Raw genomic sequence first — 12,795 nt, 5'->3', positions numbered from 1 at the left:
AGTCATGTTCAGAGAGATCTGTGTATCTATGTGTCTGCCAGATACTTTGACTCTTAACTGTCAACAAGTTACCAGCTAACCTGCATAACAGCCAACACAAACAGCAGTCATGGAGCAAATGTGCTACAGTTTGACTTCTAAACATCGGCACTGCAGTTAACATACTGTTCTTTTCCTGTCCGGATTAGTATAGTCGATGTATTCTGGAATTAGATACCAAGTTAGCAGGCATCTGTTTTACATCACATACAGTATGAACATGTAGTGGTTATGTTTCTGCTGTCATCAGCATGCCTGGCTACACTCTCAGTAGGGAGTCACAGAGACTGTGACAGAGGATCTGGGAGAGCTGGTCTCATTAGTGGACTGATGGGAGGACTGCAGAGCTGGGCATTTTTCTGTGGCAGCGGCGGAGGAGATGCACGGCTTTCACTGAGTGTAAATGTAGAAATAAAGTTGGAGAACAACGGAACTCTAGCAAAAGTAAATAGCCTCCTACAAAGGTTCTTACAAAAGTTGGTCATGAGGAAAAAGAGGCTCCTGAACATTAATTAACAAGAGAGTAACCCTATTTCTGATTACTTTTGACCACAGAGCTCCAGAACCTCTGTCTCAGTAGTGTTCACCAAATGTGCTTAAATGTGATATGTTATTCAGAACTTCATCCTCTGAAAATGAACTTGAATAAAATGGAATTTAAATGGACTTTGGCTGAAGTACAGTATCTGTGACAAAACTGCTAAGACTGCAGAAATCTACTTTTAAACTTTCTGGCATGTATGCTAAATGTGGATACAGATAATGACAGGAAAGAGGTAACAGTGGAAATGACGTGCAACGTAAGTCATGGCACGATCTTTCCCTTGGCTCTGGGAGTACAACGGCATCAGTCACACCTCAAGAACAGCCTCTCTTACCCGCGGATAAGCAGTTGTCACTACGTGCTCTGTGTGTGTGTGCCTGTGTGTGCATCCCAGGAGCTGGGCTGTTAGATGTCATCTGCTCCTCAGATTAAAATCTGCGTCATACTGATCAAAAAGGGAAACAGGGCAGACAGCCTGACTGCATTAAATTTGAATGTGATTTTGGAGAAGGGGGCAAAGACACTAGCCGCCACAAGACACAGACATGCAGAGACATTTAAATTTTCCTTTTGCAAATCAAGTTTTTATCACTGCTCAACTGAATCCACTCAATGGTTATGCTGTTACAGCCTTACTAGGTTTGGTATGATCATAAGGTCTAACTTTATGGATTTGTGAACATATGGATATAGAACAAATTTTTATTAAAATTACAATTCTAGATATGATAACTGTATTTTTACATTTGTACATATCAAAAGAATATGTGTAGGGTGATCATCCTACCTTAAAGGGACAGCTGGGAAAAAGAAAAGCCAGGTTACATTTTGTGTGTTCTTTAAAAAAGTTCTGTTTTGGGCCTTTATGTTGGGGCTGTAAAGGTTTCTGTAGCTTGCCTGTTTTCTTCAGCATCATTATTTTGATGCAAAATTGCTTTGGCTCAGTCAAACATGCAGTATGTGCCAGTGAAACAGTTTCAGCTCAATGGAACAGTAATGAGTCTTCAAGAGAAACTGGAAAAAACGAGGGCAGAGGGAGGGAAAGGGGTCTAATCCATACACACACACACACACACACACACACACACACACACACACACACACACACACACACACGGGGGGGGGGGGGCTGAGCTGGCATGACGGATCTTGGAGCTCTGACAGGAAACTTTCTTCATGTTGCTCCGCTGTTCAGCAGCAGCAGTCAGCCCCCAGCGCCGAGGACCCACCGCCTTCAGCGTTTACCGTTTCAGTTTACCGTGTGAAATGCACTTGACTGGACACCGAGGCACTGTCTCATCCTGTGAAGTCATGGCTCCGCAACTTCATTTAGCCACAGCTCGTCACTGAAGTTAACAAACAACCAGCATCAGCTTTGGAACTAAATGACATTTAGTTGCTTATAAGACACACTGGACTCGAAGATGGAGACGATATTTTACCTGCTTAGCTTCGTGTTTTATGTTTGTTCGGGTCTCGGATTTGCAGACACCAGCATTCAGACGGGACAGAAAGCGGCGAGCAGACACAGGTAGGGTCAACATGTGCGCAACTACGCGTGCGTAAATGTCATTATGGGTAAATACAAGATGTTAAGACTTTAGCTTGGGTCCAGGAAAACTGTGTTTCCTGACATTGTCTAAACATTAATCAGTCTATTAAAACAATCAACATGTTGATTCATAACGTAAACAATTTAGATTCTTAATTCATTTAAGAAGGACAAAAATAGCACTGACAGAAATGTTCAGATGTGGAGTGGATTCAGTTCAATATGGAGGATAGTTTTCATTCATTTTCCATGAGTGTCGGTCCACAATGTGAAAACATCAAGAGTAGCCCTGGCAGGATTAAATTAGATGTAAATGAAAATGTCATATTGGTGATTAGTGTCATAAAGAGGTCATAGATGGTGATGAAGGTGTTCAGAGGACCTGCATGGAGCTTTTCCATATCCTTCTGGTAAACAGCATCCTGCAATCATAAAAAGCTGCAGGGGTGCTTAAGGTGAGATACAATTATTCCAGAAGACTGATATTGTATAAAAAGCCTTTAAATTTAATCTTGAGTGATTCAGATTTAGGATGTCCTGCAGTTTGAGGTAAATCACACTCACTGTGAGACCTTGGATTAGTGTCTGAGCTGCTTCCACCTTACCTTCATTTACAGGATAGTCAAGCTGTTACTACTGTTTCTGTTCTGTTGTTGCAGGCCCATATTTTTTTTATTAGCATGCAAATGAGCTTCAGCCTCAGGGGCCAGGACAGCTTGATCACCTCTGTGGACAGATGTGTGTGTGTGTGACTTGCTTGTGTGCTTACAAAAGAATGAATGAGCACGTTTTTGGCAATTTGACTGACTGTGATGATTGTGCAGGTGTGTGTATGCATGCGTGTGAATACAAAGGGTCACAACAGAACATCTGAGTGAGCAAATGAATGACAGATCTCTCATGTGTGGTATTTGCCTGCATGTGTTTGTACTTAGCATCTGTGTTTAAGCAAGGCAGGCCAGGCTTTGGGGAGCTGAGCTCCTGCAATATGAACTTCTATCAGATTTCTCTTCACATGAGAGCACAGTTTGCTGCTCTAGCTGCCCGAGTGATGAGATATGGATGGCTTAGTCTCTGTTGGTGGATGTTAAAACTGAACCATTGGCTGCTGTAGCTGAGAGCCAGAGAGAGAGGAGACTCCTGGGCAAAAGATGGCAAAGCAGAATAAAATGCTGATTGATGGAGTCAAGGAGGAAGTCATGAAAAGGACTGATGAACAGGGAAATAGTACATCTGACTGAAAGATGGTAAGATAAGTGAGGAGAAGAAGATAAGATGATAATGAAAGAACAAAGATGGGGCCTGGCAAGACAAAAGAAAAGAGACTCAAGGAAGCAGAAGGTCTGGAGAGAGCACAAGTGAGCAGGCATGTCAAAAGAGGTTGAAAGAGGAGGAGCGACATGACAAGAGAAAAGACAGACTGACAGGAGAACAGAAGAGAGGGCCTAAGTCCTTAAATGCCTCGCCTCTACTGAAGGAGTCAGCATGGCTGGCCTGTGCCATGCACACATACAAACCACACAAACACACAAAGCAGAAGAATGCACTGGCCCATGGCAATGCGGTTTGCCCTCTGACATCTCTTTGAACTCAACTGATCTGTTTTGACAGATGTGTGAAGTATTCTATAAGTGGTTAAGGCTGTTGAATGAACTGAGGACGTCCAGCAGGGGTCTCACAGACGGCCTTAGGAGGACCGAGAACTGGCTGACACATCTCCTGCCAAAGTGTCAGAGCCATTCATCCTCCAGTCAGCTCTAGGCTGAGACAGAGGGAACAGGGAATGAGCAGTGTGTTGACTTGTCTATGTAGATACAGGTGGACTGCTAATTTGTTGCGGCTCATGTACAGCTTATTGAAGGACCAGACATCAGATCACCACTGGAGGGCAGCAAGGAGCAGACGCAGTCATTGTCATCAGTCGTACTTATCGTCTCTTACATTTTGTGTGCACTGTGCTCTTTTTTCACTCAGAAGTTCCAGATGTTGTGTCAACATGAATTTAGTTTCAGTTTGACAGTGCCCACGTGTCTACGTGCCTACTACAGTACATTCTACAGCCCTGAGTGGATATTTCTTGGAACCTTAACGTCTGAGTCACAGATCTGCTCATAAACACTTGCTACAGTAAGAATGTTGAGAGTACAAAGTCACCAGATGGTAAAAGATATTTACGCCAAGAAAGAAAGTGGCTGTAAAGTAACAAAAAATATGATTTATTCTGACAAAGAAAAAGAGGGCCCCTCACTCATGATTTATTCTGACAAAGAAAAAGAGGCGGTTTCTTTTATGAAACACAATACTACCCTTGTAAAAGCAGTGATAGCACAGGGCCCCACACTTACTCACTCACTGAAGACTGAGGAACAACTTCTGCCTTAGTGTAGTAGTGTTGGTAAGAGATTCTGTCAGAATAAATCTTGTTTTTGTTACTTCACAGACCCGTGATTTCGGTTCTGATGAGCCCACATAGAGTCCAGGAGATACTGTATCCTTGCAGGACTGTCACAGGTAATGTATGGTCCTGCATTAGGGTTATGTTTTACCTCACTAATGCCTCTGTGTATTGGGATACAGTTCCTACTGCCAGGTTTCAACATCTTGTTGAGTGCCTTCTCAGAACAGTGGAGGCTGTTATAGCTGCAGATTAAGCTTCATGAGACAGTTGGCGAACTTATGGTGCATGTGTACTGTAGAGTGTCCATATAATTTTGCTCATATAGGGTAAGTACACATTCAGCTACTGTATCTCACTGAAATTAAACTGAGAATGCAGTAGAATTAGGCAGCCAAAATGAAGTTGAAATTTGGGGTTTGAGAGACATGTCTCATCCGCTACTGGATGGGTTGCCGTGCAGTTTGCTACAGGGATTTATGTTCCCCTCAGGGTTGAATATAGTAACTTTGGTGCCCTCTTTGGTTTATGACAGGGTCCCTGCTGCCTCTGTTGTCCCATCAGTGCCCTGTGAAGAATATGGGTCACTTTAATGGTGACAGCAGGAAAGTGAACAGTAATGGGACTGTCTTCTTTTTGATCAGAGCTTGGAAATAATCCAGATTCACTTCATCTGTGTGATTTCCTGCTTTTCCTAATCCTTTCCAGTCATGTCCATTTAAATATAATTACCACAGATTCCAGCATGCACAGCATTTGAGAAAGCCTTCTTTACCTCGTTGAAATAGGCTACAGTTACAGAATAGTGATGCTCACTCTCATACTGAAACATTAAATCTCTTGTCAAGTTAAAAGTGTAAATGGAAGAACATGACAACATATTCAGTCACTGAACTCTGTGTTTTGTGTCTGGAGCAGCTAATAAAAATAAACAGTCTGCTCCATTCTGGGCAACTGCAGTTTTAAGGCTTTGAGAGGACTTAGGGTTTTATGGCTCCATAAATGGCTAAAACTCAGCTGAACCCAAAAAAAAAAAAAAAAACCCTGTAGATCTATGAGCGCTGATGTATCTGAGCAATAATGTTAAAGCAAATGGCAGTATCATGGACACTGTCTGTATATCTTTGTGACCACCACGTTAAACAATCAGAGAGAAGTTTACACAGTCACGCTGTCCCTTTATGTTGAAGCAGGTCCAAGGGGAAATGTGCATGTGCGCGAGTAAAACTGTGTTTAAAGGCTGAGCAAAGAGACTGGAAGAATGTGTGTGTCTGCCTTTGTGAGGGTTTGTCTGTCGGCGCACGACTGTTCAAGCATGAGAAAGTGCACTCAAGTGCGTATGTTGTTGTCTGTGTGTTTTTCGGTGTGTGTACAGGGGGATACCTTTACAAGGACATTGGAAGGGTCTTTGACCTGTGGGTCACAGTTCAAACACTGAGGCACTCCGCTTTCCATCTACTCATTCAGGTCGCTGACGAAGCCTTCCCTTGAAGCTAAATGAAAGATCCTTTGACATCGGGCACCACCAAGTGATTTCTTTGTCTAAGTATTAAACCTTAGCTTCCTTTATTCTTTTTCTCATTCATTCTCCCTCCCACTTAATTCCCTGTCACTGGATATTCCACTTTCACAAAGCAGAGATGCTTTTGAATAAAGTGAACCTGGCCTGTGTGGGCTGAGATGTCAAACCACAACTTCCTGCTTGGCCATGAGGTGTCTGTCTGCTGCTTCATAGGGAGGTGAAATTTACTGGGGAATAAAGAGATGGTACAGGAGGTCTATTCACACTGAGTTATGGCTCTATGAATAAAAATACAATGTGTATAATGGAAGTGTCACTGCTCTGCACCTGATGGAGGACAAAGCAATTAACATGCATGTACGTATGTCTGTCTAGGCTTGTTTCCTGGTAACTATATGTATGTTGGGCTGCTCATGATGTTAAACCAACAGAATTATCACTTGACTCTGTAGAGAACTGAGGACCTTTGGGAATTTGGGGGCACTATATCAAAGTCAGTCAAATGATAATGTGTAATGTGACATGAGGTGATCGTAGTGACAAACTTACAGAGAATTACCACCCAACTTTGCAGTCCCCCTCAGTTTTACAGAGCATTTCAGGTTCTCTGAACTCATTCATTTGACTTTACGGCCTGCAACCTTACTGGTTTGGTTCACGCTCACTGCTCTCATCAGTGTTATTTCCAGACAAGACAGGCAGCTGTTTTAGCAAAAAGCCTCTAAAAACCAAACCAAACAGCAGACAGATAAAGTTAGCAACTAGCATTTAAATATTCCTTGGGAGATTAGTGGATAGAGACATGAAAACAAATGTTGGGCTTTCCTTCGTTAGATGAACACAAACAGGATTTTAAATGAATGCTAATGTTGTAAAGAATGTAAAGAATCAGATTTTCAAATGTTTTTTACAAGCTAGAAAATATACTTGACACGTTTGGTGTGTTTTAGTGAGAAACACTGACTGTAATCTTGCACTACTTTATCTAGTTTTGTATGTTCCAGCTTTATGGAACAATTCTAACCATGACCTTTAAAAAACTGCAGAATTCAAATTATTTTTATCAAAAGTTGTTTTGGTTGTGTGTTTGGATGACCACTGAAAGTGAAATGTTTTTCCTCTGACCTTCACACAGCTGCTTCTAGGAAAAGCATGAGATGGTCCCAAATGGGGCTAAACATTAACCTAAAACTGAGCCTATACATACTCATTTAGTATCTTTGGAAACATTTCCACAAGAATTTCTTTTGAATTTCTGTGGATTTTAATGCACCATTCTTCTAGCAGCTCTTTGAGACTTTAAGACAAATATTGCACTATAGTTTCACAATTCTGTCTTAATCTGTTGCTATCTGATAAACACGTACTGCAGTTAAAACATTCAATAATACGTGCAGCTCTGGACTGCTCATGTGCTGTGTTTCCTTGTGTTGCTGATATGGTAAAGAAAACAGGGAGATTAGCTCCTGAGTACACACACCCACACTTGTTCTCTTTCTCACCTTTCAATAAACATGATGTTGTATGACTAAAGGGGCTTTCAGATAGAAGGTGGCTCACGTTGCACTGGCTGAGTTCAGTGGACTCTAGCGGACTTAAGTGGAGAAAACATGACAAGGTTTTTGGAATAATAAAATATTGTCTATGAAAACTACACCTTTTTAACTCATGACCTAAATAAAAAAAATGTAATAGGTCTGTTAAGCAATTGAAGGGGAACATGTCACAGAGCTTTTTACATATATTGCCTACCTACAACAAACTACCTGACTGTTAAAACACACCAGATGTCCAGATGTGTACTTGAATGGAAATCTGTTTCCATGACTTTCCTCCTGAGGTCTCTATAGTAATGTAAACTTGGTCATATAACTCTGATAATTCAGACCATGAATGTATTATTAGAGCAACATACACCAGCTGCGTAGAGGTCAAAATTCAACTAGGGTGAACTTTGACCTCTGCATGCTACGCTGCACTGAGCTTTGCTTGGTGGCATTAAATATAATGGGTTTCCACAGACTTCCAGGGAAAAGACGATGCCTTGATGGCGGCATGTCTCTCAGCGTCGATGGTACCTTCACACATATGCAGCTCACCAGTGCCTAGAGGGCTTTGTCACTTGAACATAAACATCATTTTGTCGCTTTTGCTGAAAAGACTGACGCAGTCTCACATGGCTGCAAGATGTTGCTTAACAATGAAACATATGGTCCATAATAGGTTGCTTGCTTATCTTATGTTTAAGTGTATTGAAGTGGGAAAATAAGCAGGTTAAATTCATGGTCTCAATGTTTATGTGTTTATGTATGTGTCTGCATGGCCTGTGTGGCACTCTTGCAAATGCTTGGCACTCTCTTTCTCTCCCTTGTTTGTGTGTGTACACCATAATTACACTTTTAGAAAGAATGCCAAGTCTAGTTAACAGCCTTTCATCTGAGCGATTTGTCTGCAGCCAATGGGAGTTTATTGGATTGCTGTTTGGAATGCTTAACTTCATGCTGGTTAGAGGGAGAGAGAGGTCAGTGGGTTTGGAGCTAAAATGTTGTTTTGTGAGGTGTCACCTATGCATTATAAAACATGCATGCTGGAGAGCATAAAGGGACGTACATAGACACATTTAATGTACTCTTTTGCATGAGAGCATACGCCTAGGCACAAGCACAGACGCACACCCACAGACATAGTCTTTCAGCGCTACACTCACACTTAGTCATCTAACAAATATAAAGGCTCCTCTTATGCATGTCCCAGGAGAGAGAAGCCAGGGCTGATGGAAGGTTGGAAAATGAACTGGCAGGGGAGGGGGTATGTACAGTAACTGTGGGTGTTTGGAAGCTGAGAGACGACTTGATTTCTGTGTGCATGCACCCCTGCCTGTGTATGCTCAGTAGTGAAAAAGGAGCGATGGTTAGGTTTATTTATATGAGACAGTGCCTGTTCTCCATCAGAGCAGTCAGGGTGTGAACATTGCCAACTTTATGCTTTATCTGTTGTCTATGGCCCTGAGAGCAAGCAAGTCAGGATAATAGATTGGAAGAACTGGTTCACTGAATCACAGTGACAAAAACAACACTGTGGGACTACAGGGAGAAAAGACAAAGCTGTTTCGATTTAACAGCGCTGTCTATTTTTAGGTGTTCCTTTTCCTTTTGGTATTGTTTCAACTGCTGATGGAGATGTTAGATTACCCTGTTTCGCAAAAACTTTGAATTCAACACACATAATATAGCAAACCACAGAACAGGATAACACAGCAAACCCTCACGCAGCATAATGCAATAAGGATCTTGTGATGAACTGTAAGATATTAGAATTCTACAAGAGGAGAGGCAGCTGTGTTTGGAAGCAGCAACGATGGCCGATTTCAGATGTATAGTGTCACCAGGGGGAGTTATGGCACTGAATGGATCATTTCAGCTAAATGACATTGACTTCTGTTCAATCCAATGCTGACTCCAGGGCGACCTGAATCCAACCACATTTAGGAGTCATTTCAGATCAGCACAACTTTATAGAATTTTAAGAATTTTTGCACATGTTCTCTAGTGGCAATTTATGTGCTTATGTTTTATTTCTAAACTAACTAACTCCACTAAAAAAATTCAACCATCACACAATTATTTCCTGCAGGGCTACAGCATTGTCATGATCATTTGAATGCCAAGAAGAACTTACAGCACATTGAAATTAAAATGTTTATTATATTATTTCTTGATGCATTAACCTGTAACACATTTAATATTATATAAGTACCTACTTTTATTTTTATCAGTCTTAAGCCTGTTGAGCAAATGTTTTGAATGTTACTAGTAACTATTAGTGCAAACTAAATGTCATTAAATAAGCTTTTAAATTTCGGAAAACCATCAAGCTGAAAAACAATTCCTCCTTACAGCATATATATTTATATATATAGTCTGACTCCAGTTCAGTGGATGAATGTTCCTAGAGAAAGACCTTATCCTAGAGTTTTTACTTTCCCATGCACAGTAGCAACAGGAGGAGCAGGGTTGGGGAGAATCCAAACATGATAAACTCTTCGTGTCAGCTAGCCAAGCTCCGGAATGAAGAGGAGGATCATGGTGTTGGGGGGACTGGGTGAGGGTTAGTCAGTGAGGGGCACTGAGAGGGAGAGAGAACAAAGTTGAAAGGATAAGAAGGGAGAAGGAGATAAACATTGGTCAACAGAGGGAGGTGCGGATGGATGAAATGAAAGTGAAAAGCAAAAGTGAGGAAACGTTTGAGAGGTGTGGGAAGATAGACATTCACACAGACAAGGTGAGCCTAAAATAAAAAATACAAGGAGTTACCCAGAGAAACACAGAGCAAGAGTGAAAGTGACAGACGGACAGACAGAAAACAGAGATATAGACATGAAGACAGAGAGACGAAAGCTGCCAGTTGATTTTTCAGCATGAAGGAACTCCATGTACACTCCAACTTTTAACTGAAAACCTTTCATAGTTCTGCTTAGGTGAATCTGAGAGTGACACTAATTTGGATATAATAACCACCAAGGAAAGAGCAGTGGAGAGGGGTTCTGGGTCATATGAAAATGATCATAGAAAGCAACTGAAGGACATGCGTAACTTAAATGTTTTTGCAGTTGCTATTGAGAGAAAAATCTAAGGGTCCAGGGGGATGAGGACAAATTGAGCTGGACAGGGTGAGCATGTGGGAGTGTGTTTCTTGTAATTCTGTCCCTTTCAGTTTGAGTTCAAGAATGTGTTTATCAGGACAGTTTAGAAGTTAAAATTTAAGATTTGAGTTAAGAACAGGATTAAATGAAATAAAGTAGGTTTGACTTACTTATGAGAATGTGAGTATTACTTAACAGACTCAACAGTTTGTTATCTTGTCCTTTAATGCATTGAGAAAGATATCCATTTTCTAGTGTCACCCTTGAGGATAAAGCAAATAGGCATAGCTCCCAAAGTGTAGAACTATTCCTTTATCTCAGGGTCCAGCTCCAGATACACTCCTAATTTGATTTTGTGTGAAATATGTGAGATGGTTGAAGATTAAAATGAAATCATAGACATTTGAGAGGCATGAAATTTTATTTTATTATATCAGTATCACACTGAGCGTCTTTGGAATGAATGCAACCAATGGCACTTTTTTACATGGCTATGCATAGAAACACAACAAGGATGTGTGTGTGAGAGAGAGAGACACACTTTGTGTGGGTTATTGTAGCTTTGGCAAGGTATACAATGGGGGCCATTGTTGCAGTCATGCAGTTATCCTGAACTAATCTGACACTGGCACCAAAAGACAATTTCTCTTGAATGTTGTACAGGATAATAATCAGTCCAGGGTTTAAGATACTGACCTCAGAACACAGTCAACAAATGAGTGGATTTTTTAATATTATTCATGTTTTCTCTATGGTGAATAAGAAACACAGTCAACAAATGAGTGGATTTTTGATTATTATTCATGTTTTATATTTTTCCACTTTTTGCCTAGAAACAAAGAGCAGCACTATGGTGAATAAGAGTGTGTGTGTGTGTGTGTAAAACAGCTGCAATGTTTGTTTCAACACCTGACCTTAATCTTATTTTAAAACTGCCTGTCATTGCACATTTATCCATTTACCATTTCCTTTTCCCTGCTGATGTGTGTGATTTCACAGGAACTGGTGCGCTTATGTGGTGACACGAACAGTTAGTTGTGTTATGGAGGATGGGGTGGAGACGTACACCAAACCGGACTACCAGCGCTGTACCTGGGGCCAGTGTCCTAGAGTGGTGTGAGTATCTGTTACACTGTTTTAGTATCTCATATCTCCAGTGATTCAGTCTCTCTGCTGCTGGAATCTCATTTGTATTTAGTCTTGCTCCTCTGGCTCCCTGTCCTCAGTTTCACAGACTTTTGCATCCTCCATTTATCCATCTTCTCCTCTTCTTTCCGGTCTGTGGATACTTCACTCAGCTCTTTTGCATTTTTGTCCATCTTTCTCTCAGGTGTGCACTGGGGGCAGAAGTACTCAGATTGTTTACTTAAGTAAAAGTGGCAATACAACAGTGTAAAAATACATAAATAAGTACAACTACCTCAAAATTGTATTTAAGTACAGTACTTGAGTAAATGTACTTAGTTACTTTCCACAACTGCAGGTGTGTTTGGTCAGGAAGGTGGTAGTTGGGCTGCTGTGAAGCCAGAGCATCATTGATGTAATTAAAGCTCTGTGATGAAATACTGTGGTGGAGCTCCAGTTTTTCTGATGCAGATCTAGGAATACCACAGCAGGATTACCACACATATAATACTGTAGGTTGGATTATCTTTCCAAAGGTAGATATTGTGCTTTCAGAGGAACTCCTGATGTTTGCCCCCTTTTGAAGTGTTCATTATGTTGTTTGACCCTGGCCTGGCTGCTGGATCCTCACACCTGCCTTGGCCTGTGGCCTAAACCTGGGTAATGCTAAGACTGAAGCTGACAGGGGTTCCCGACACCACAGTCTGGTCTCCTACCCCATAAAACCGATCTTTTCTTCTTACTCTGTATTCATTCTCTTTCTTCTTGCTCTTTCATGAACTCTACCCAACGTCACATCCCTCTAGCTCTCCAAGTCCTGTTTTAGTTTTTTCCTCTGAGAGTATGTTTGATCCCCTTTTCTCACGCTCTCAGAGCAGAGAGCTGGAAAATGAAATCTTTTCTATGGCACAGAAATGCCCCTGTGATACCTATAGTGATGTTTGTGGGTTGGCATAAAGAAGATCAGCCTGCTGAA

General features: G+C 41.3%; 1 protein-coding gene across 4 annotated transcripts in view; it reads left to right on the top strand.

The window, feature by feature from the left end:
• Positions 1-1,732: 1,732 nt before the first annotated feature.
• The window catches only part of emilin1a (elastin microfibril interfacer 1a), a 20,149-nt gene continuing 9,086 nt past the window's right edge, over positions 1,733-12,795 (top strand). The window contains exons 1-2 of one of the 4 annotated variants that reach the window (XM_020617001.1): positions 1,733-2,114; positions 11,694-11,810. In XM_020617001.1, coding sequence (XP_020472657.1) covers positions 2,008-2,114; positions 11,694-11,810 — 224 coding nt within the window. In that variant the 5' untranslated portion in view covers positions 1,733-2,007. Of the gene's footprint in view, positions 2,115-4,582; positions 4,647-8,530; positions 8,574-10,262; positions 10,722-11,693; positions 11,811-12,795 lie in introns of those variants that run through there. The other 3 variants (XM_020617005.1, XM_020617002.1, XM_020617004.1) reach the window with 3 other exon arrangements.

Source organism: Monopterus albus, unplaced genomic scaffold (genome assembly GCF_001952655.1).
Source record: "Monopterus albus unplaced genomic scaffold, M_albus_1.0 scaffold182.1, whole genome shotgun sequence".
NCBI classification, from domain to species: Eukaryota; Metazoa; Chordata; class Actinopteri; order Synbranchiformes; family Synbranchidae; genus Monopterus; species Monopterus albus.
Note: the sequence above shows the minus strand (reverse complement) of the source record. Positions and strands in the feature narration are given on the sequence as shown.